Consider the following 22,958-nt stretch of genomic DNA (forward strand, 5'->3'; position numbering starts at 1 on the left):
GCGTGGACTACTTCACTAAGTTACTCTCCCATTTAAAGACTGAAATCAGGGGTTGGTGCTTACCAGGTATATTGAACCTTCCGAGGTCTTTGGACTTGAAAAAGATGAATCTTGCAATTTTGGAATTGTTATTTACAAGCTCAAACTGGAAGCCAAAGACAAGACACTATATATGTCAAAAGTCACCGAAAGGATTGAACATCTTACTAGATATGGAAGACAAATATGATAAGACACGGTGAGTAAATATGACAAGAGTATGTTAAACCAACTCGCACAGCCCCAGCTTGACTCGAGTCCGCCTATTCCGTACTTTTGATACAGCCCAATGACATTAGGATTCTCATAGTTGGCAGCCGTATTATCATGACTGGGTAAGAAAATAATCTTTTTATATGGAGTAAAGGTTAATTTACAAGCTAATATTTAACGCAATTCAGTGATGGCAAAGCTGATGGGGTTTCCGAACCACCACATCACGCGTCAGTGATGCCATGCTCTAGAAGGAAGCACTAAGTTTAAAATAAAAGTGGGTGGTTAGAAATATCAAACAGGAGTAAATTTACCAAAAACCCTCAGAGATTAGGGCTGACAGCGTTTTAGTACCACCTTGGCTTCTCTGAAAGTCCACGCAACATATTTAAATACATAAAAAAGAATAAAGCAGGACCATATCAACCTCCAATCATCGCTATGACAGTTTACTAACCTCCACAGCAGGCTCCATCATGAACGCATATGGTCTATCAAAGCAAGAATCCCAATCCGTCTCTCCCGAGTTCCAGAACTTCTCGAGAATATCTCTCGCTATCAATGGTGCAAGCATGCCAGTGTCTCTGCACAGCTCTGGCAGTTGCCATTGGACGAAAGAACGCAGGGCTACAGCCCCGTTCACAGCCTCCACACCGAGGACGACCAGCGGCCAAAGCATGAATCGCTTTGTCGATGGTGATGACACTGCTTGCTTAAGTAAAATGTATAAATTCCAGCCGTGCGCACCACAGATCTCTCTATGAAGCGGAATATGAGATAGCACCGATACGCTCTGCAGTGAGTGGATGCAGAACAGAGCTACAGCGGCCCGATGCACCTTTCCTAGAAGCAGCCACTCTTCACTTTTTGATGATGGCTTGGACTCAGTCCATTGCTCTGGGGAAAAACTCTCAATACGATGCAGGATTTCGTATGCCTCATAGATGAGGTCATCTGTCACCACGGACATAGATTTCGCGGCGCGCATGCGGACGTAATTGATTTTAATGATCTCGGAGAAAAGAGGGGTTGGGAGTCCCTGAAAGGCGAAAAGCCTATTGCCATATTGTTCGATCACAAAACCAAGTTCCTCAAGATGCACAGGGGTCAAAGCTAGGTCTGATGCAGGAGATGATGTATTCCCCATCACCGCGATTCTATCTAATCATCAGCCTCTGCGCTTCTTTCTGGCTGTGTTCATGGTGACCCACCGTGCTAAAAGAAGAAGCAAAGGTATTGCGCCGGTCGATTTAGCAAATGAACACATGCCACCGCGCAGAGCAATTATCTTCCAGGCTCCCTGGAGGTGGTATCGCCAGAACGAGGATGCACCTTGCTGGGACTTGTATATTAAAGCATCTTTTAGCACAACCGCTCTTTCCTTTCAGTAGAATCAACATACATCAACGATTATAAGCGTTAAAATTCCTGCAACAACAAGATTGCTCATTCGCTTATGATCTATGCCAATATCATCGTTGAGAGACCGAATGATAAGGCCACGGTAGTGAAAAAAGGTCATGGCCAGCGATTTTGACTGAGGTTCGTCTCTTGTCTGATTCATCCGATGGCTTATGGATGCACAGACTAGACCAAGTCGGACATAATCGGGTCGTGTCATTCCATTCTGAAACATTCGAGGCGAGATCTGGTAGACCCCACAATTTGAGCCAAGCTCCAAGATAGGGAGTATACCGGGAAATATGCGGGCATTGACTGTCATGAAGCATTGGCTTGTTAGTATGTCCATGGCAATATTCTTGTAGCCTTCTACTTACAGTATTCCGAGGCTTGGAAGAGCGTATGAACGTCCGTTTTTAATTCGTAATGGGGTTTCGCAAAACTTATTGTTGTTTTCTCTGTCGTTGTTATAGCCTTTTCATCGAGTTTCCTTGTGCGCCTCGCTTTTCGAGACTCGACCTTCCCAGGCTGGAGCCACTTCAGCCTTAGAGGTTGTGTCTCTTTGTACCCAGGACAGGCAATTCCGGAAGCAATGCACCGTTCACATGCAGGATGCGTAAAGTCACAGACTAAGCTGCGTCGGAGGCATTCCCAGCAGTGGCGCTTCCGATCCGGCTCCATCTAGCAGCGACGCGACTCTGCGTCTAATGCAAGAAAAAATTGGTTTGTTGGAAAAATGCAGACTACTCAATGTAGGAGAGGGGAATATAGCACTGGCGGCTCGCGTGGGGGCTAAGCCTCGTATAACTATGCACAGTGATGTCACGCCAAATTGGCCTCGAGGATTGCGGGCCAGATAATGTAAATCACTAAGATTATGAGCATAATCAGGAACGGAATCAGATCACTAAACTAAGAAGTCCATCAAGGAAGGGAATAGAAAATTCCCGCGCAAACACCGACAAATCACGAAAAATAAATAATTACTTATGCAGCCTTCTCTATGATTGCACGACCACGCATTACTCAATTCAATTATCTAAAGGTAGAATAGCATTTTATTAAAAGTCAAGTCGCCTACGGGCAATCCTCCGACGAGATCGACCGAGACCAAGACCGCCACCTACACCCAAATCCGATCCCAGACCCAGGCGTCCACCGAGACCGTCGTTCGTCAAAACGGTAGTAGCGCCGAAAACGGGGGCTGCCGCGACGGGGATGGCTGTAACAGTCTGGGCAGGTTGCTGGCTGTTGTTCTGTTTCCTTGTACAGTTTTAGCCTTCTTCTCGATATCACACAATGGACAACAAAGCTTACAGCTTGTGGCTAACCATGTTCATACCTACAGCCCCAAGGACTGCACCTCCTGTGGTAGCCAGCTTTCCACCACCCATTTTATGGGCTGCATATCCCCCAGCCGCACTGCCTGCAACGGTTGATCCGAGACCCTTCTCACCATCTGGTGCCTCGGCACCAGGAGCAGCGCCCTCTGCACCCGGGGGTGGGGCGTCATTGTAGTAGGAGTAATTCTCGCCATAACCCTGGCTCTGGTGGAAGTGGTATGGTAACGCTTGATGGTCTTGAGCCTTAGGTACTCCTGGTCCGTATGTAGGGCCGTAGAGGTATGGGTCTTGAGAGTGGGCTCGAGGAGGTGGATAGGAACCCTGGGCATGCTGGCCATTGTATTCACCACCGTAATTTGACATGTTGGGAATTAGATCGGAATACGGTCAAAGATGAGAGAAGGAAAATGAATTAGAGTGAAGGCTGTTTGAAGGTCAGGTTGAAACTGAATGAAGAGCATCTAAAGTGAGGGTGAACGATGTATTTTATGTCCTTCGAGGGTAGCCCTCGCCACATTACACAATACATACAGGTCGTCAGAAGTGAGGCAATAAAGCATCGTATTGATCCTTTTTAGAAAATAAGAAGTTACAGCCTCTTGATCTGACGTGGATGCGGACGTGGAGACTATCTTCTTAAACCATGGTTGGCAGCATAGCCTAATCCCAGTAGAAAGTGTGTTGCCGAGCTTAGGGTCTTGGCAGAATTACTTCCTAATACAGTTAAGCGCCATCTTATACTTCAGGACTCGCCGGGCACTGAGAGCTGCTCAGTTTGTGTTCGAATGATCTATCAATCTTCCCCATTGCCTCAGCCTTGATCATTCCTTGTACTGATTAATATGCAAAGCTATCAGGGACTGGCGGTTTCTACTTCCTCTTATTAGTTGGAGTAGATTCTTGATAAGCTGAGGTTTCGTAACACACATCTACCAAATTCTCAGCATATCTCGCACTAGATGATTGAAGCTTTACGGGAACTTAGGATTATATATATAAAAGAAAATAGTAATAGTAATAGTAATTGCGAAGCTAATCGCCGACAACACGCTTTTCAAGTAGCGTTGTCCTGTGAACAGCTGCAACTGAAAAAGCACTGCAGGTATAAGATTCAATAGATAAAGCGCAGATCTAATAAATTCTAACCCTGATTTCCCGTGTTTACATTAGTACGTCATGCATCGTGAAATAAAATCATTATCATTAATTACAATGAAAATACGCGAACGACAGAAATCAGGATAAGACAAGGCATAGAATGAATGTCAAATCAACTAAGTCTAACGGGACTAGTTCTTCTTGCACAACGGCCCGTATATTGTTCCACCCTTCACCTCTTCCCAGCTCTCACTTCCAACGCACCGCCAGCACCAGAACACTTCTTCTGGGTCATACTTCTGCTTCACTGACTTAAGCCAGCCATACCTGCTACCGAACCAGTCCTCCTTCCACTCCGGATCATATCCATCAGCCTCATTTAGGTAGGTTCCCATGCCAGGAGTCAACGCCTTCATCGCATTCAATTTCTTGAAAGTGGCCTCGTTTTTGACCTGTTGGATTCCCTGGGAACCGGCATTCTCAGGCCAGAAGTCGACTTGCTCCGCGAGAAGATAGGTTCTCCGCCACGCTGGGTGGACGGAGGTATGAGGCACGTGTTCTAGGACCTGGCCACCGCCAACGAGACACAGCTCAAGAACAGATGATGTGGCATGTACTCCGGGGCCTTCCTGAGAGAAGAGGGTCCGGAGCATGTCCGACAGGTTCTTCTGTTGGAAGAGAAGTGATTTCTTATCGAAGAAGCGCGATGCCATAATAGGTGTGCTTGCGGCTTGTGCTTGGTGATCTCCGCTGCCTAGAAAGTATTCTTGAAACGAGGGGAAGTGCTGAAATCTTGATTTGACGTAGAACATGGTCATGTTTAGTCGAAGCAAATTATTGACAACTTGCCGGTTAATGATTTGTTTTGCGCGTCCGATGGTGGTAGAGGAATTGCTCTCGATCATCTTCATGAAAGTATGCTCGTATAGTACTTTTCCGTTGGCACGCAATAGAATTGCATACCCTGCAAACCCTTCATCCGAAAGAATGGGATATCTCGACATAATTTCTGCTGTAACATTTAACAACTGAGTTAAGCTGCCATTTCGTGGAACAACTTGGAGAGTGTGTGAGAGGACCGGATGTGTATGATGTGCTTTGATCGTAGCCGATACCACAACGCCAAAGGTTCCACCACCGCCTCCACGGAGAGCAGTGAAGAGATCTGTATGCTGGCATGCGCTGGCTGTAACGACCTCACCTGATGCGAGCACAACCTTGTACTCAAGAACCTGATCTGTTGCCAGGCCGAAGGTGTGACTTGCTGCGCCGTGGCCGCCACCCTGCAAGTAACCTCCAATGGATCCGACAGTCTAGAATGGTATTAGCTTGCTATTACTCAAAAATCATTCGTGGGCGTACTTTATCATCACCACCAACGACGATACGCCCATTCTTGGCTGAAAAGTCATATACTTCCTCCCACTTATACCCACCACCAACGGTTATTGCACTCCCAGTCCAATTAGTCTGACAAAATCCATCAGGTGGAGTGTACCGTTCTTGATAATCAAGTCCATCCCGTATATACTTGATCCAGATCATCAAACTGCCGTATCCTTGCGATCTGTCAGACCTCATTAACTATCTTATCCATATATGTCAAGGAGAAAAAGAACCTACCTGCCCACAATGTCATGACCGGTGTTCTTTATTACAAGCCGAACATTATTCTCCTTGGCAAATCTTACCCCAGTCGCCACATCATTCGCTTTTGTCGCGTTGATGGTGTAAACTGGCGCGTTACCCAAGTCGCACAATGGGTACGCAGCTACTGAGGCATTGACCGGGGGACAGGTATTAACAAGCGGGTAGGTATATCCAATGGGAGAAAGCTCTTGAAATGGAGACTCTGTCCATTCTTTGCTTATGTCCTGGCAGAGCTGGGCATTGTAGCCCAGGCCGGGATAACAGGGTTTGGCGATGGGCTGGTTATAAATAAGCTGACCATCAACGGAGGTGTTGAGAGCATTCCATTTGGAAGATGAAGGCCAGCAATCGTCGATTGGGGTCTGTTTAATAAAGTTAGAATCTAGGGTAGATTGAACATTCGAGCATTCAGTGACATACACATTTGCACTTAGCAAGGACAGACCGCGCTCCAGTGAGAAGCAGGAGACTTGTGAGAAGCATCTTCTATGAGCGAGCCGATGTAGACATTAAAATGATGGTTGGATTGGCAGATATATACCCATTACTTGATATCAGATGGTCATGATAGGTTTAGCCATACTATTATTCACTTTTCCTAATGTAGTCGATAATATCGCCAAGTTTTTGGAGGATCAAACCAACAGAATGCTTTTGCCCGGTAGGCATACTTGTGCATCGCGATGCGTCAATACTAAGAGCCACAGCGCTATTTTTGGTCCCGTTTGACAGCAACACGATGTCTTGGCATCGCTATTTACCTATTTAGATTTAGCTCCGCTTACTCTGCCCTGGCCTATTAAGACTTGTTTTGTCAATCCTGATCGAGATCGAATCCAGGCCAGCCACATCATTATTCAATCCCATGAGCCAGACATATCTTTCTGCCCTTAACGATTTGAACCGGCTTCTCTTGATCTGCGTTTCGAGAGCCTGGGCTCCAGCAACATTTCAAGTCCAGATACCGTAAACTATTGGCTACCATTTGGCCAAAGTCGGAATCGTGTTTTGGGCCTATGAATGCCTGATAGGGGCTGCAGCCCGTCATTTCTTAATAGTATGAGTAGAATATTGGACTTATCGTTTAATTTTACCGTTGAAGTAACTCGGACCCGACAAGGAGCGTACAATCTGAAAATAGCTGATTCATTTTGCAAAGAGAACGTGTAAGTGTTTCGGCATCGCCTATTCCGAATGGTCGAATGTTGCTATCGGCCCGAAATCTGTAAAATATTCTCTCCGTCAGGGCAACTTCCCGGTGTCATTGATTATGCAGGAGACCACACTTATGAGAAACTATTCCCATAACCAGCAATTGTATACCCTGTATCAAAGCTACAAGGTCGATGCAATACATTGGCTTGCTTCCTGGCCCCCTATTCGAATTATAGAATGAGGGAAATACGGCTTCTTCGACGAGGTCATGACGATTGCAACTCGGGGGCTTTTCTCGGTCGTCCTCGGGAATTTGTCGGCAATCAATATATCACACCAAGCATACTATAAGAAAGAAGAGGAGGGAGAACTAACCCATTTTTCTTTCTCTGTTGAATTCTTCTTACCTCGTTTCTTTTCACTTTGGCTGTCAATTTCTCAAAACCGTACGTGATTCTTTAACGCAGTCACTTAGCCCTCAAGATGCGCGAATCAACATCCGAAAAGCCTCAAGATAACCCTGAGGTACCACGCAGCCAGGATTCTGGGAAGACGGCACGAGAATCACTTCCCAGGACTCCCAAAAAAACTGAAGGCAACTATACGGACTATGGACGCCAAACAGATCCCGTTTTCCCCGAAGAATATGCTCTCAAGACTGAGACTGGGCTCATTCCCGAACGAGCATTGGAGCAAATCCAAACCCGAACCTCGCGGAGACGATGTCCAAGTCAACGTGAACTGGAAGAAGGAGTCCCTAGCGAGTCAGCCAATTTTGTGACCTTCAAGATAGATGACCCTGACCATCCGCATAATTGGTCTCGGTTGTTCCGATGGTATATCACTATGGTTGCATCAGCTGTCGTGGTCTGTGTCGCCTTCGGTTCGTCCATTGTCACTGGTGGTCTGGGTCTGATTGAAGATAAATATGGTGTTTCCCTCGAAGTTGCTATTCTCACCTGCTCTATCATGGTTTGCGGTTTTGCAGTCGGGCCGCTACTCTGGTCACCCTTATCAGAAATCATCGGTCGACAATGGGTCTACATAATTTCGTTGGGCCTTTACACCATCTTCAATATACCCTGTGCTCTGTCACCAAATATTGGGGGTCTACTGGTCTCTCGCTTTCTGTGCGGTGTCTTCTCTAGCTCAGGTCTTTCGCTGGCGGGTGGTACTATCGCTGATATCTGGGACATTGAGGATCGTGGTATGGCCATTGCCTATTTTGCAGCAGCTCCCTACTGTGGCCCTGTTTTAGGGCCTATAGTCACTGGTTGGATCAACGTCGGCTCCCAGCGTCTTGACCTTTTCTTCTGGGTAAACATGGCTTTTTCCGGCGCCATGTTGATCCTCATGGGCTCAATTCCTGAGACCTACATCCCAGTGATCCTCAAGCGACGCGCTGCGAAGCTTCGGAAGGAGACAGGAAATCCCAACATTATCACTGAGCAGGAAAAATATCGACTTACACTGCGTGAGATTGCTCAAACGAGTTTGATCCGGCCGATTACTATGATCATGACCGAGCCGGTTCTCGACCTCATGTGCATGTATATTGTACTCATTTACTCCATGCTATACGCCTTCTTCTTCGCTTATCCGGTCATATTCGGGGACCTGTATAATTACAACGACGGTCAAATCGGTCTAATGTTCATCCCAATCTTGATCGGCGCTGGCTTTGCCTTGCTGGTCACCCCTTTGATTGAGAAGCAGTTCAAAAAAGTCTGCAATTCGCGAGATCCTACACCCGAAGACCGACTCGTTGCTGCACTCCTAGGGGCCCCTTTCATTCCGATCGCCTTTTTCCTCCTCGGTGCCACTTCCTTCAAGCATATCATCTGGGTGGGACCGTCATCTTCTGGGATCGCATTCGGCTTCGGAATGGTCCTGTGCTACTATGCCGTCAACAACTACATTATTGACGCATACCATAAATACACAGCGTCGGCTTTGGCAGCTAAAGTTTTCTTGCGATCAGGGGGTGGTGCTGCCTTCCCTTTGTTCACCACTCAGATGTATCACAGATTGGGACTACAATGGGCTTCTTGGCTGCTTGCCTTTATTGGCGTGGGGATGGTTTTGATTCCATATATTTTCTATGTCTTTGGAGGGAAGCTCCGAGCCAAGCTTAGTCGTGATTAATCGGGCAGTCACAATTACGCAGCCAAAGCTGACTCTGACTTAACTCACGATGCCCTCCATCTACGTGTGTTGCTCTTTCTCTCCGCCTGGAAGGGTCATCAAAATTTTCGATATAATTCTGCATTCTCCTAGTATGAACAACTCTGAGATCTCGAGGACGCCAGTATTGTGGAGCTTAAAAATGTAAATAATTGTAATATATAAACAAAACGAAACATACACTCTATTTTGTGGCTGTGGTTAGTTCCTGAAGGTCTCAGTCAAGGAACTCGAGTCATAGTAGCCAAGATAACAGCAATTCGAAATTTCCATTTCAAAAGACTGTACATTTAGGACATGATAAACTAAGTCTAACCAAATCTAGTCGCTGTCTACAACATACTCTGAATCGGCTCTATGATGGGAATTCTTGACACAAATCCAGAGAAATATTGATCGAGCGCCTCTGCGACCTTTTTGCCCTCCACCAACTTTACAATACACCCAACATACCCATCCGGACGGACGACAATCGCGCCCCCTTCTCGCGAATCAAATCCCATCTTTGCGTGCGCCATTCCATGCCCCTCAGTATGGGATTTCCTGCTGCGAGATTCATCAGAGTACACATGGTACCGATAAGGCACAAATAGTTCTGGCAGGCTGGCAAGTTCAATCCCGGCCCGCTTGGAATTAAACACAATTGAGAACGTAAATAGTTCTGAGTGAGGGTTATGTCTTTTGTCATAGGACAAATTGGGCTGGCAACCCAGGAACCGAGAAAGAGCCGAGTCTCCCCGCGTGAGTTGCCCAGCCAGGTCCATAAGAGCCTTTCCTGTTGGCTGCTGGTCTCCTGCAAAAATATACACCCTGAAACTGCCGTTGAAGGGGATATCACGCTCTAGAGGCACCTCGCAAGCATCAATGACCCTTGTGACGTTTGCCGGGGGCAAGTTGCGACCAGGTCGGAGGCCGTGCAGCGAAGACAAGAATAAATCGTTAGAGCTGGTTACTGTAAGTGCGTTGGTGGGGTACTCAACACCATATCCGCTAAGCAAAAGTGAGTTTTGTTTGAAGATGCGCACGAATTCGTCATTTGCCTGATTGGAGGGGTCATGGGAGCTAAAGAGACCCGCGTAAGTGGCATCGAACTCGATCAATCGCTCTGCGGCTTGTCGTCGTTCTTGCTCGTATGTGCTCAGTAACTCGGGCTTCATGAGCCCTGACTCTACAAGGTGCAGTTTCCAGGCGAGGTTGTGTGCGTCTAACAGGCCGTAGTTCATGCCTTGGCCGGCTTTTGGCTGGGTTATGTCAGCTTCATTTTCTTCCGTTATTGATTTCTTTCCGTTGATTGATGTTTTGAAGTAAACATACGCTATGGGTGTGGCAGGCGTCTCCTCCAATGAAGATACGGTTTTCATAGGAGTATCGTTGCGAGATGCCCTGTCCGATGTGGTACGACGAGTGCCAGTCGACTATTTCCCATTCCACGTGGTAAGGGCTCAGGATCTCGTTTGCCATGCTCTGAATGCTTGCCTGTGATGCAGACGCCGAATTGCTTTTACCTTCTTGGGGCGTGATCTGTACGTAGACCCTCACGCGGTTGTTCCCTTGGGGAATGACCATAGAGGAGCCGCGAGGAGAGCGAATTGTGCACTTGATCTGACTCTCATTTAGAACTGCAACAGACGTAAAGGGAAATATAATAAAGATGACGGTAGTACCTGCATATCCGGAAAGTCTGTCTTGACAACACCATCTATAACACTCCACACGTGCACCGTCGGATCCTTATAGATCATGGGGATCTTCAAAAGCTCCCGCACTGCACTCCGAGCCCCATCAGCGCCGAACAGATATTTAGTCCTGACTTTCTCCATCTCAAAGCTATCCAATCTCACGAGATCCACGTCAACAGGGTACGCAGAGTCCTGTCCATGATACTGATAAGCCTTAATCGTCCATGGCCGCTGTACCTCAACCCCACGCGAACGAAGATCATCCAGAAAGATTCCCTCAATGCGACCCTGATGTAGGATAGTTGTGAACGGGTACCTTGTGTCGACGTGATCAGGATAACTCTTAGAGGTACCTGTGCGCTGAATGCCCTTTCCATCCGGTGTTGCGCCCCAGAAGGCCACCTCGTATATGAGGCCTGGATTGAAGGCCCAGATGGGCCGCTTCAGTTCCATACTTTGTAGCACATCCAATGTACGCGCTTGAATGCCATCTGCGCGGCCTATTGACGTGGGCTCGGCACGGTTGTCGATATGTTTGATCTTGTAGCTTCCTAGCCGGGATAGGCAGGCTGAGAGCATAAGTCCGACGGGACCGGCACCGACGATCACGATGTCGTAATTTTCTGGCATTCTGATTCTCAATATTGCTCCAAGTGTATGTATGATGGTGAGAGTGAGAGGCGAGAGTCAATGATGAGATATTTAGCGCCGCTATATTTTGCAGTGTTTTTGTCTTTTATTAGCTTTATTGAGCTCATGGAAGAAACACTTGTACTAAGTACACACCGCGAGCTGTACCAGGTTACTGCCTCCTGTAGATTTAACACTAGCCATATACACACGGTTGACAGGGCTTGCATCACGTATCATATCTCGCCCTCTTCCTTTCCCTCTTTTTTTAGTCAAACGATTCCTCCATGCAATAGTTGGATTTCCAATAAATTACTTATGATCGTGCAGACGCGGCCCTCACGGGCTTGTAACCAATGTATGTTCCTGGTCGACCACCTCGCTTCGGTCGATGACGGAAATGAACCTGAGACGTAATTACCAGTAAGCTACGCATGTACCAGTAAGCTGTGCCTGTACTAGTAAGTTACATCTGTACTGGTAAGCTATGCATGCACCAGTAAGCTATGCATGCATCTTTGGATGACGCCAGCTGAGTCCCTTCACCGGTTTTTTTTTTTGGCAATGGCTATCAAGTGGTGCTCAGCTTTCATGTAATGCATATGAATTTGATGCTTGGCATTGAGCTGGGGAAAGAAAAAAGAAACAACGAGACAGTGAGTAGAAGGCGTATCCCCATGCAAGTTGGCCGGTATGCTGCAATGTATTTGTGATCCTGAAATTGCCTCCTTTGCACCTGCAGTATGGTGCATCAAACATGAGCACAGACAGCAGAAAGATCTCGGCCTCGTACCCGATCTACATCACATAGCATTTGTACAGAGTAAGCACTAGTACTTTGCAATGAAAGCGAAGATCCCACTGAACTATGTATCTATAAAGACAGAATTATTACATGTGTAACTTATGAATGTATTGCAAATTACTTAGAAATTGAAAAAAATATTTAATCGAATTGAGATATCAATCAATGAATATGTTAGTATTTAACATATACACAGGCATATACATTAGCCTCAACTAACTGCAAGCCACATCATACAGCTACTACAATTCCTACTTTACATTTTTCATCTCAGTCTTGTGAATATATCTGTTCCGCGAAATGAAATCATCTGAGCGAACAATGTGTAGCGCCTCTCCCTACAATCTCGACCTAGCGCAGTACAAGTTCGACTCGCCTCTCAAGGGCTGGGAACACCACGCGCCTCTGCCGGAGTACGCTTCCACTGATTCACGCATCTTTCAAACGGAACAATATTACTGACACGGGAAAATATACAGGACCAAATCAATCGATGGGAAAAGTTTCGACAATCCCGAGAAGGGAACCCTAAGCGAAGCCTACGAGAACTTCACGACACCCATATCCAATGGCGGGAGACAAGACACGCAATTGCCTGGTTTCGATGTCCATGTCTACTTCAACACAGTAATTAAACCCAACCCATTTCCCAATAAGCCCGAGGGAAGATAATCTTAACTAGAAAACAGGATGATGACTACCAAACACGCTACGCCAGGGATCTCTGGATGCGCATCCGCCTAGAATGTACGCATTGAACACTCATTACGACGAGAGAGTTAACAAAAGCTGACAATGTAAAATAGTCCCCGAACTCCGAGTCTACCCCATCCACACAGCGCCCAATGGCCCCCATGCCCCCGGGATGTTCGAAGTGGCGCTTTTCACTCCACATCAATTCGGGGCCTTTGTGAGCTGGCTTATCGTGCACCGCGGGCCGCTGAGTGCCCTGGTGCACCCGAACACGGACGATGAGCTGCGCGATCATCTGCTAATGACGACGTGGCTGGGGCCTCCGGTGCCACTTGATATGCAGAGGTTTCGACTTCGCCCTGAGTGTGAGACGCTGGATCGAAAGAACGGGAGCATCACTAAAGTTCTGGCGACAGCAGACGGGCATATCAAGAAGGAGGTTCGGGTGATCTGATTTTGTCGATCTGAGCTTGATCAGCACCGTGTGATGTTGGGAAATTGGAGGGTTTGGAACATACTCCTATAGGGTGTTTTTTTGTCAGTGTAGATTTCAAGTTGACTACAAGTAATATATGTATTCAAGCGAAGGTCTTTGCAAAATGCGGAATTCTGTCCTAGGATGATAATAGTGAGGTTTTTGGTTTTTTGATAGTCCTCTGGATCTTGGATATCTTATACGTGGCCATTTGGCTATTCCTCCTCCGGAAGCAGGAGGAAACACGAGAAAATGGCCATGGCAGGTTGAATGAAGGAAACTCGGGGCTCTGCAAGCTTTCAACAAGTAACATCCATTGAAAGCATATCCTCCTCATCAATTGCTATATGGGAATAAACCAATCTAATTGCTAACAGACTTTACGGCGCTACAAGAATCTATTTTGTGTTAGAGTTTCTGTAACTGATGACCCGAATCAGCCTGTCCGAGCTTACCCTGGCTTTGCAAATGAAACACCCTCCGTAAAGCAGCCCCAAACCTCCTAATTGCCTCCCTTATATCGTCTGTAGAAGCAGCAGCATATGTCATCCGAAAGAACACCTCGTCCATCCCACTCTTTCCCTCGTCAGGAAGGAACCAGCTCCCGGGAACAACAAGTGTGCCAGCGTCAATCGCCGCACTGTGTATCTCCTTTTCGACCTGCAGCGAAGACATCAACCCAACCTTATGATGCTTTGTCCAATCAACGGATATCCACGCCTAATACCGGATCTGATTAGAAAAGCCCCATTTTTAACAGACCGTGATGAAACTTACAAAAAACCCTGCCGTAGACGGAACCCATCTGCAAATCTCCCTCGGCAAGAACAGCTCACAAGCCTCAAAAAGCACATCCCGCCTCTTGGTATACTCCCCTCGTAGATGCGCCAACCACTGAACGAATCCCAAATGGCCCCAGCTATCATGCAGCAGCTTGAATACCGCAATCTGCGAGAACCCACTAGGGTTCTGCACTGATACCTCATGTCCGCGCACCATTCGCTCAATGACCTGCTCACTCGCCGTCACCCAGCCCATGCGAGCACCTGGTGCGATGATCTTTGAAAATGAGTCCATGCGTAGTACGCGGCCGTCGGTGTCGATGCTGAGGTAGCTAGGGACCAGTGTCTTGACGTAATCTTCTACTGATGTGGGAGGCTCTGTGACCTGACTAGTCGTCTTGTACAACCCCAGCTGGATAAAATAATAAGGGTCATCTTCCACGATGAATAGGTTGTGCTTTTGAGCAATGCGGTAGATCTCCTGTCTTCGAGAAAGTGGCTGGGTTATTCCACTAGGGTTCTGGCCTGTCGGGATGGTGTAAAGAAGAGAGGGCTTCTTGCTTCCACGGACGGTTTCGTCCCAGTTTGTGAGGATATCGTCCAGATCATTGGGCATGAGACCATCTTTGTCCGTGCGTACTTGGGCGAACTTGACTCCGAGAGGAAGACCTGTCTCAAAAACAGTTGTGTATGTGTACTTCTCGACCAATAGGTAGTCATCGGGTTTTGCTAGCATTCTGAGAATGATTTCAAAGGCTGAAGTGGTACCTGCGCTAAGAATACATTTCCAGTTCCTGTAGGGAGGGCTGTGGACCATCTTGCAGGGGTTAGATTGTGTTGTGAGTGACGAGGTTTCTTCTCGATAAGTACATACCTTGACATGATCACTCATGAACTTTACCAATTGTGCCGAACCAGTCCCCTGGCCGTATTGCAGCGCAATGGCAAGGTCGTAGGTACTGAGTCCCGACGAACTGTCATGTTTCCCTGCGTGGATTGCTGTCGTTGAGGCAGGGGTTTCCTTACCCACAGTCGCGAAGGCGTTCGTCGAGCCCACTTCCAAGCTCATAGCGTAGAACGGGAAGTACTCGGTGGAGGGCGCTCCGGGACCCAGGGATCGCATTCCTATATCGTCAGTCCCAGATGGTCTTCCCTTTTTATCATTCGGATCCGAGGGCTGACCTGGCTGAGCGAGGATACCGTGCATTGCTTGCATTACGGATTTCTGCCATGTAGTCAGAGGGTTGTTCCTGGCGTTGGTTCAGGGATATTCTACCTTACGCGATGCGCTTTCTGGGCTGAATAAACCTGTTGTTCTCAGAATAGAGTTAGCCTGGTGCAACGGACAGAGTAAGATCTATTGCAACCTAAGTGTATCTTACCTGACCAATCTTGAGCATCTTTGAGAGTCATTGTACCGCCGCTGGAAGTGTTTTTATTGGCTCTCAGGGTCTCCTCAGGTGAAGTATTGTGTTCTTTCGTAGATATATAACTATCGTCTTATCTTATTTATTCTCTTTTTTCATTGAATGATTGATGTTGTTCAGATTATCAGAAGTAGCATGAGAGAGTGGCAATGTTTATTTTGACCATAACAAGGACTAGAAGAACAAATAAAAGGTAAGGGCGCCTAACTTTCTGCATGCTGAAATAGCACTTAAAGAAGGCTACTTTACAGATCTCAAAATTAGGATAACACAACAAGGCTTGTATTTTATAGGTATTTGCATACTTCATTGGGATCTGCTTCAAGACTGACAGTAATAAACATACAATTTCGACTTAATAACTGTACACATTGATATTAGAATAATACACAGGTGAAACTTATGTCTTTTTTTTTTTTTAGCATTCCTCGTATAGAATCATACAGGTCACATTATCCTTCTGCACAGTTTTTGTTTATTTCACTTTCAATGCTGATGCTGACACGATCTCATCAACACTACCATAAGGGGAAGTCCCGTGGCCCACGCCTTGGGGAGATATGTGGATGATCGCCTGAGCCATTGCTCACGAATGGTTTGAAGCATCGAACAAGAGCCCCTTCTAGATTATGCCTGTATAGAGATAGCCCTTGCTCTCGGCTTTCACCGACCCCGATCCAGCGAGATCGGATTTGTTGGCTAGAAAAAAGCACTTCGTTATTACAAAAATTCAAGTTGTAATTTACCCTGTATCCATCTGGCTGGCTGGAAGGGCCGATAGCCAAGTATACCGTATTATTATCGATCGTTCTGGTATATTCAGTACTTTCGGTGCCTCCGACATAGCACCCCTAACTGCAGAGCCCCAACATTCACGTCTAGCGTTGTCTTATGCCAGGCCCACGCGTACGAAAGCCTCAGGGCCATGCTCTGTGAGTCAGCTTGCCACCGGAGCAGGATCCCGGACAGGATCCCGGACACCAATATTTGTCTTGTCTTTTCCGACAAATATGTGGAGGGGACGAAGTGGAACACACCATCTGATGTTGGTATACCGTACCCTAATTCGTCCTTTGACCCAGCCACTCATTTCTAAGGCTGCCTGATATCTCCTCGTACCTGTTGTCTATAAAAGCGGCAGAGCGAGTACCCTATCGACCGTCCAATCTACCACCTCAATCTATTTCCACCTCCAAGAGTCTCCTTTCTGCAAACTCATCAGTACTTTCTCATCTCAGTCATAAAATAACACAAAATGGGCGATGCCGGCCAAATCCCACCCAACCGCGCGGTCATCCGCAGCATAAACCCCAACTACATCGGCTTCGACTACATCGGGTGGTACGTCGGCAACGCGCGCCAAAGCGTCTCATACTTCGTGAACCACTTCGGCTTCGAAGTCCTCGCGTACAGCGGTCCAGAGACAGGCTCGTACCTGACCACCTCGTACGTGATAGGCAACGGAGCCGCACGGTTCATGTTCACGGCGCCGCTCAACTCCCCCGGTAGTACATGGGACACGCGCGCGACAGCCGAGGACCGCACACTCTGCGCGGAGGTTCACGCGCACCTCACCAAGCACGGGGACGGTGTCAAGGACATTGCGTTCCAGGTGGATGATGTTTGGGGCGTGTGGGAGCATGCGGTTCAGAACGGAGCTGAGTCGGTGCAGGCTCCGCATGTTCTGCGGAGTGGTGATGATGAGAAGGATGGGGATGTTTTGTGCGCGGCGATTCGGACCTTTGGGGATACGATCCATACACTGATCAACCGCTCTGAGTATACGGGGGCTTTTCTGCCTGGGTTCAAGACTGTGCCTGCTGGTGCCAATGGCTTGCAGGAACGCTTTCCAAGCGTTGATGTCGTTGAGATTGACCATTGTGTTGGGAATCAGCCATGGGATGGGCTCGATGGTGCTGTCGAGTACTATGAGAAAGCGCTGAACTTCCACCGCTATTGGAGTGTGGATGACAAGGATATGTGCTCCGATTACTCGGCCATGCGGTCTGTGGTAATTGCCTCACCAAACGAGGTGATTAAGATTCCCATGAACGAGCCCGCGGTGGGGAAGAAAAAGTCCCAGATTGAAGAGTAAGCTTCTCCCGAACCTCCCGTCGATTCCTAAGGGTTAAGCGTATGAAACAGATTCGTCGACTACTACAACGGCGCCGGATGCCAACACATCGCCTTCCGGACTAACAACATCATCGAAGCGGTTGACAGCCTGTCAAAGAGGGGTGTAAGCTTCCTCTCGGTGCCGGACAGCTATTATGTCGATGTACGGAAGAGGCTGGCACAACTGGGCGTCAAGGTGGCCGAGGATATCGACACACTGCAAAAATACAACATCCTTATCGATTTCGACGAAGGCGGTTACTTGCTACAAATATTCACAAAGCATGTTGTGGACCGGCCGACTGTATTCCTTGAGATCATCCAGCGCGAGAACTTTGATGGTTTTGGAGCGGGCAACTTCAAGAGTTTGTTCGAGGCATTTGAGCGCGAGCAGGCTCTTCGAGGCAACTTGTAAACTACAATGTTAGGCAAAGGAGATATCAAACTATCTGTTATCTACTCGTATGTAGGTGGGCACCTTCGAGGCCACAATCCTCGACGCATCATTCTAAGAACTATCAAAGATGAATGTGGGCATTACGGCCTTAAGACTATCGCGTAACTCTAATACGCTTTCTGGGGGAACATCCTTGGTGAATTATTAGAAATATAAGCCAACATACAATGCACCATACACCGTACATATACAGCATTCTACATTCAGTCACGACTCTTCACCGCTTGTTAAATACGCCTGCTTTGCTAGAGAAGGATGGCTCTGGAATCTATTGACTCTGCTGGCCCGGGTAGTCACTGTCCTCAATAAGCTTCGTGACAGGATATAATTAAATTTTCGCACGCGGCCTCTCATAAATCTCATCCAATGTCCGCACGACGAAATGATCGATATCCTGCGTATTGACGAGACCTTGACGAGCCTGCGACAGATCCGTAATCCCAACAAGCTTCATTGCAACCTGTAATTCTGAGGCAATGTCTAATTGCACGTCTGTTAGCTTCTCAACGATTCCAGATGTAGGCAAAGCTCACTATCGATCCAGTATTCCACTCCCTCTTGTCCGTAGGCCAGCGAGTACATTGCCGGTCTCCCTATAAGCACGGCCCTGGCTCCCAGACAAATGGCTTTCAATATATCCGTGCCCCGTCGGATCCCGCCATCTATGAGGACCTCGGTCTGCTGCAGAACGTGTGGAGCGTGGTGTTGCAGTTCGAGGAGATTAAGTAATGCTGGAGGGGAGGTGTCCAGGTTCCGTCCACCATGGTTGCTAATGGATTAGATCCGGTTAATGATACGTTGAAGAAAAAATATATATTAAGTGCTCACCTCAGGACAATCCCATCTACTTTCGTCTCTGCGGCCATCAGCGCGTCCTCGACCGATTGGACACCCTTCAACACCAGCTTTCCTTTCCAATGCGTGCGCAACCAGACAAGGTCGTTCCAACTGAGCGTGTCATCAAGGAAAGATCCCGTGGTCCGGGTGATCCCACCGCCCTTGGCATCCTGGCTGGACTTTGTGCCCGTCATAGGCATGGATATCACTCCCTCGGCGGCAACCCTCTCGTCGGCCTCGCGCTTCCCGGGAACTGGGGTGTCGATGGTCACAAAGAGCGTGCGGATACCCAGACCCCAGATCCGGTGGAGAATATCCTCAGATGCAGACCGATCCTTATTGACGTACAGCTGGAAGAAGTATTCGTAGTTGGGGACCGAGGCAATGATCTCCTCTGCGGGGAAGGAGGCCGTGATTGGAATCTAGTTGATTGTTAAATATGTCCTTGGAGAATAGATGAGGATGTCGGGGTGTGCGAGTCCTCCGTACACAATATCGAATTCCTTTCTTTGCGACTGCCGCCGCAATCCCCTTCTCTCCGATCGAATTCGCCAGACGGGCCAATGCAACCGGGGCCACGATGACGGGTAGTTCGCATGACGTTCCCAGCACAGTGCGCCTCGTGCTCACGGTAGAAACATTCCGCAGGAGCCGCGGTCGAAACCAAATGCGATTGAAGAAGGATTGGTTGGCTCGATGAGAAATTGTATCTGTTGCAGCGCTAGAATAATAAGCCCACGCCTTTTTCGACAGTGTGCTCCGCGCGGCATCCTCGAAGTCATGACTGCTGAGGATGGCGTTGAGTGGTGGCTTATTTGCCTGAGGCTGGCTTAGTTGTGTTGACTTATTATCTTTCCAGTCGTCGTCTCTTGACGATGGGTCGAGCTTGCCGATCAAGTAGGCTGGGGAAAGCGATTTGACGATTACACCCGGGCTGTGCACTTCGTTGTAAGCCGTGGTCGCATCTTGACCGGCGTATTGCACAAGCACTGATGAAGTAGCATATGAGCATCATGTCGTAGTAGGTGGTAAATTCCAATGGGACTTACCCTCAGGGCCACCGGGGTGATGAGGGAAAAAAGAGGTGACATCCCAGATCTGGTCGTCGATGACAACCCAACAGTCGCCGGGGGTATTATGCCGGGCGACCTCTTGCGTAGAGATTAACCGCATTGCCAACATTGTCTGTATATGCGTCGATCTAGATCAACGGATCCAAAACCCTTCTAATACTCAAGCGTGGTGGTGGGTTCGACTGGTCACCTGCATGCTTGATGCATGCACACCGCTGTTTGTCTCATGGTATTATAAACCATAAAGTACAGATGAGGCCGGGATACTCTGTAGAACGTACCGAATAGTTTGATTGTTGTCGGCAGGGGTAAGCGCTAGAAATAATCAGCCATTATACCCTAAAGGGCCTGCAGCAGGGTTTCATTTCTATTGGCCGAAGACAGGATAACACGAGAACCCAACAAGCACTAGTAGTTACGGTAACAATATTTGATTATAAATAGCGTTATCGCAATCTCGATTACAAAAACAAAGAATGGACCGCTCCGAGAGGAATGTAAGGCCGGATTCAGCCAGTCTGAGTCAGAACCGAATAGAACAAAGGAAAAGGAAAAGCGGCCACAGCCCCAATAGGCCAAATACGGGACAAAGGGGGCCCTCAGTCTCACTGACTCAATGATTCATCATCGATGACTGATTAGCCTTCCTGGATCCCTCAGAGCAAGTAAATACAACTACTACCCTTGACTTCTTGACCCGACCCTGGTATCTACCTTCTGAGATGCAGCAAGATCGGATATCGTTGGAGACAGCCAATGGCTTCCCACGAGACCATGTCGTCAACGGTGCCATCTGTGATGACGAAAAACATGTCAGAGAAAAGCCAGAGTGCCTCTCTGGTAGTGACGGTGAGGAGTTGGAGAAAAAGCCCAAGCACGCTCCGTTGGTAATCTTCTGCATCTCCTGCATAACGTTCATCAGCTGCTACCTGGGTGGCCTTGTCACGATCTCCGTCCCCCAAGTAGCCAGAGACCTGAATCTAGACCCGGGAATGGAATTATGGTATTATGTTCCCGATACTGTTTTACTACTGTTAGCAAAATCGGGGTTTGGGAGCTGACAAAACACCCAGGCCTGTTTCCATGTATGCCTTGTCCACCGGCTGTACACTGCTCATCTTCGGTGCGGTGTCAGACGCCGTGGGTAGTAGGCTGATTTTCCTACTCGGCTGCTTCTTTCAGAGTATATTCTGCATGGCATGCGGTCTTGCACAAAATGGTTCTCAATTGATTGTTTTCCGTGTCATTTCCGGTTTAGCTACCGCCATGTGCTTGCCATCCGCCACGAGTATTATTTCTGAGAACTTTTCGCCAGGAAAGCTCCGCAACCTCGCCTTCTCTTTCATGGGTGGTGGGCAGCCTATTGGATTTGGTGTCGGGATTTTAGTTGGAGGTGTTCTCACTGATACTATCGGCTGGCGCTGGGGCTTCCATACTGCTGCGATTGCTAATACAGCCGCTTTCTTGTTGTCTTGGTGGCAGTTACCACACACAAAGCAAGGCGGAATCAACTGGCACTCTCTCATTTTTGGCATTGACTGGTTCGGCGCGATCATCATAAGCACGGCTTTGGCGCTCCTGTCATTAGCGCTGGCGTATGTCGCCTCCTTAGTGACCAAATCTTGGGCAATCATGCTGACAAGATATAGGGTTATTTCTGGAGACGCAAACAGCATCCGCCAGGCGTCCACCATAGCATATTTTGCTGTCTCCGGGGTATTGCTGATCTGCTTTGTCCTCTGGCAAGAATTCCAGGAGCGGCGAGACAAGCCGACTCTAATCCGTAACTCGTTATGGAAGAATGTCGCCTTTAGTTCAATTTGTGCCAATGTCTTCATTATTTGGGGTGCATTCAACGGATTCGAGCAAATCATCAACTTCTTTTTCCAGAATGTTCAGGAGCTCTCTGTAATCCAGACAGCTATTCGCTTTATTCCCACTCCAGTCACCGGTCTCCTAAGCGCTCTCGTTACCGGGCTGATTCTTCATTGCGTCCGCGCGGATGGTATTATGAATATCACCACTATCATCTCCTGCATCTCCCCGCTGATAATGGCTCTCGTGGACCCGAACTGGACCTATTGGCGATGTGCATTCGTGGCTATTAGTCTCAACTCCATTGCTGCAGACTCCTTGTTCACTGTCTCCAATATCATGATTGCAGGGGTGTTTCCTCCTGAAACGCACGGTCTAGCAGCGGGTGTATTCAACACAGTCTCGCAGATCGGGAAGAGCTTTGGCCTTACTTTTGTGGAGCTGATTGCCAACGTTGTCAGCGATAACAAGGCGAGTCCTGAAGAGAGGAACAGACCGGAAGGGTTGATGGTCGGCTACCGAGCAGCCTTCTGGCTTCTTTTTGCGATGAACATCCTCAGTCTGATCATCGGGGCTTTTGGGCTGAGGAAGGTGGGGAATATAGGGAAGAAGAAATCACAATAGTTACATATCCCGTGGGGAGTAGTCGAACGCAATCGCGTTCAAGGTGGGACTGTTGATAGGCTGGCCAGAAATTTTTATGTTCTATTTCAAGGTACACTCCTGTATTCAAATTAGAATCTGTCATCAATCCGGTTCAATACATTGGTAAGGTACAATGGCAGACCAAAAGATGGATCCATCTAAAGCTTTCCGTATAGCTGCAAGAGCAAGCGTTCCATTTTAAATACAATCAGACATATGCTTACATACTCATTAATCCGAATTTACATTTTGCAGTAGGGAGCTAGCCTAGGATTAATGCCAGGAATCGACTGCCGTATGCCATATAAGGCCACTGCATGGGAATAGGGATAAGAAGATACTACCCATTGAGTGTGTGCGTGTAAATTGGCCATCATTCTAAAGTTGAAATTTGATCACTCCTAGCACTGTGACAATCAGATTTGGCGCCGATAGCATCAGC

General features: G+C 47.8%; 10 protein-coding genes across 10 annotated transcripts; 4 read left to right on the forward strand and 6 right to left on the reverse strand.

Moving 5' to 3' along the window:
• Positions 1–531: 531 nt before the first annotated feature.
• Positions 532–2,375, reverse strand: EURHEDRAFT_415645 (Zn(II)2Cys6 transcription factor). The gene is made up of 4 exons (XM_040782750.1): positions 2,031–2,375; positions 1,655–1,968; positions 1,464–1,594; positions 532–1,409 (listed from the first exon to the last, which is right to left on the reverse strand). Exons 1-4 carry the CDS (start codon positions 2,332–2,334, stop codon positions 692–694), a joined length of 1,467 nt encoding a protein of 488 aa, XP_040635913.1. The 5' UTR covers positions 2,335–2,375; the 3' UTR covers positions 532–691.
• Positions 2,376–2,714: 339 nt separating this feature from the next.
• On the reverse strand, positions 2,715–3,359 carry EURHEDRAFT_380316 (uncharacterized protein; the record flags this gene model as incomplete). The annotated part of the gene is made up of 2 exons (XM_040779279.1): positions 2,715–2,916; positions 2,971–3,359. 2 exons carry the CDS (start codon positions 3,357–3,359, stop codon positions 2,715–2,717), a joined length of 591 nt encoding a protein of 196 aa, XP_040635914.1.
• An 819-nt stretch (positions 3,360–4,178) lies between these two features.
• On the reverse strand, positions 4,179–6,418 carry EURHEDRAFT_485373 (FAD-binding domain-containing protein). Its single transcript, XM_040785550.1, has 4 exons — positions 6,165–6,418; positions 5,718–6,106; positions 5,457–5,661; positions 4,179–5,407 (listed from the first exon to the last, which is right to left on the reverse strand). The coding sequence occupies exons 1-4, from the start codon at positions 6,225–6,227 to the stop codon at positions 4,286–4,288; spliced, it is 1,779 nt and encodes a 592-aa protein (XP_040635915.1). The 5' UTR covers positions 6,228–6,418; the 3' UTR covers positions 4,179–4,285.
• Positions 6,419–7,382: 964 nt separating this feature from the next.
• EURHEDRAFT_525651 (MFS transporter) lies at positions 7,383–9,139 on the forward strand (the record flags this gene model as incomplete). Its single annotated transcript, XM_040786954.1, has 1 exon — positions 7,383–9,139. The coding sequence occupies one exon, from the start codon at positions 7,383–7,385 to the stop codon at positions 9,042–9,044; it is 1,662 nt and encodes a 553-aa protein (XP_040635916.1). The 3' UTR covers positions 9,045–9,139.
• A 60-nt stretch (positions 9,140–9,199) lies between these two features.
• On the reverse strand, positions 9,200–11,642 carry EURHEDRAFT_415649 (uncharacterized protein). Its single transcript, XM_040782751.1, has 4 exons — positions 11,549–11,642; positions 10,748–11,473; positions 10,398–10,685; positions 9,200–10,324 (listed from the first exon to the last, which is right to left on the reverse strand). Exons 2-4 carry the CDS (start codon positions 11,390–11,392, stop codon positions 9,416–9,418), a joined length of 1,842 nt encoding a protein of 613 aa, XP_040635917.1. The 5' UTR covers positions 11,393–11,473; positions 11,549–11,642; the 3' UTR covers positions 9,200–9,415.
• A 671-nt stretch (positions 11,643–12,313) lies between these two features.
• On the forward strand, positions 12,314–13,753 carry EURHEDRAFT_415651 (DOPA 4,5-dioxygenase family protein). Its single transcript, XM_040782752.1, has 4 exons — positions 12,314–12,610; positions 12,677–12,824; positions 12,887–12,944; positions 13,004–13,753. Exons 1-4 carry the CDS (start codon positions 12,519–12,521, stop codon positions 13,342–13,344), a joined length of 639 nt encoding a protein of 212 aa, XP_040635918.1. The 5' UTR covers positions 12,314–12,518; the 3' UTR covers positions 13,345–13,753.
• Positions 13,729–15,547, reverse strand: EURHEDRAFT_380321 (aminotransferase-like domain-containing protein; the record flags this gene model as incomplete). Its single annotated transcript, XM_040779280.1, has 6 exons — positions 13,729–13,763; positions 13,821–14,085; positions 14,143–14,964; positions 15,022–15,372; positions 15,429–15,455; positions 15,530–15,547. The coding sequence occupies 6 exons, from the start codon at positions 15,545–15,547 to the stop codon at positions 13,729–13,731; spliced, it is 1,518 nt and encodes a 505-aa protein (XP_040635919.1).
• Positions 15,548–16,829: 1,282 nt separating this feature from the next.
• Positions 16,830–18,104, forward strand: EURHEDRAFT_380322 (4-hydroxyphenylpyruvate dioxygenase family protein; the record flags this gene model as incomplete). Its single annotated transcript, XM_040779281.1, has 2 exons — positions 16,830–17,665; positions 17,720–18,104. The coding sequence occupies 2 exons, from the start codon at positions 16,830–16,832 to the stop codon at positions 18,102–18,104; spliced, it is 1,221 nt and encodes a 406-aa protein (XP_040635920.1).
• A 370-nt stretch (positions 18,105–18,474) lies between these two features.
• Positions 18,475–20,165, reverse strand: EURHEDRAFT_405348 (FMN-dependent alpha-hydroxy acid dehydrogenase; the record flags this gene model as incomplete). The annotated part of the gene is made up of 5 exons (XM_040780377.1): positions 18,475–18,626; positions 18,680–18,915; positions 18,975–19,405; positions 19,473–19,972; positions 20,033–20,165. 5 exons carry the CDS (start codon positions 20,163–20,165, stop codon positions 18,475–18,477), a joined length of 1,452 nt encoding a protein of 483 aa, XP_040635921.1.
• Positions 20,166–20,538: 373 nt separating this feature from the next.
• On the forward strand, positions 20,539–22,752 carry EURHEDRAFT_415654 (MFS general substrate transporter). The gene is made up of 3 exons (XM_040782753.1): positions 20,539–21,059; positions 21,130–21,651; positions 21,706–22,752. The coding sequence occupies exons 1-3, from the start codon at positions 20,779–20,781 to the stop codon at positions 22,493–22,495; spliced, it is 1,593 nt and encodes a 530-aa protein (XP_040635922.1). The 5' UTR covers positions 20,539–20,778; the 3' UTR covers positions 22,496–22,752.
• The last annotated feature ends 206 nt before the right edge of the window (positions 22,753–22,958 follow it).

This window comes from Aspergillus ruber (assembly GCF_000600275.1).
Source record: "Aspergillus ruber CBS 135680 unplaced genomic scaffold scaffold00028, whole genome shotgun sequence".
Classification (NCBI taxonomy): domain Eukaryota; kingdom Fungi; phylum Ascomycota; class Eurotiomycetes; order Eurotiales; family Aspergillaceae; genus Aspergillus; species Aspergillus ruber.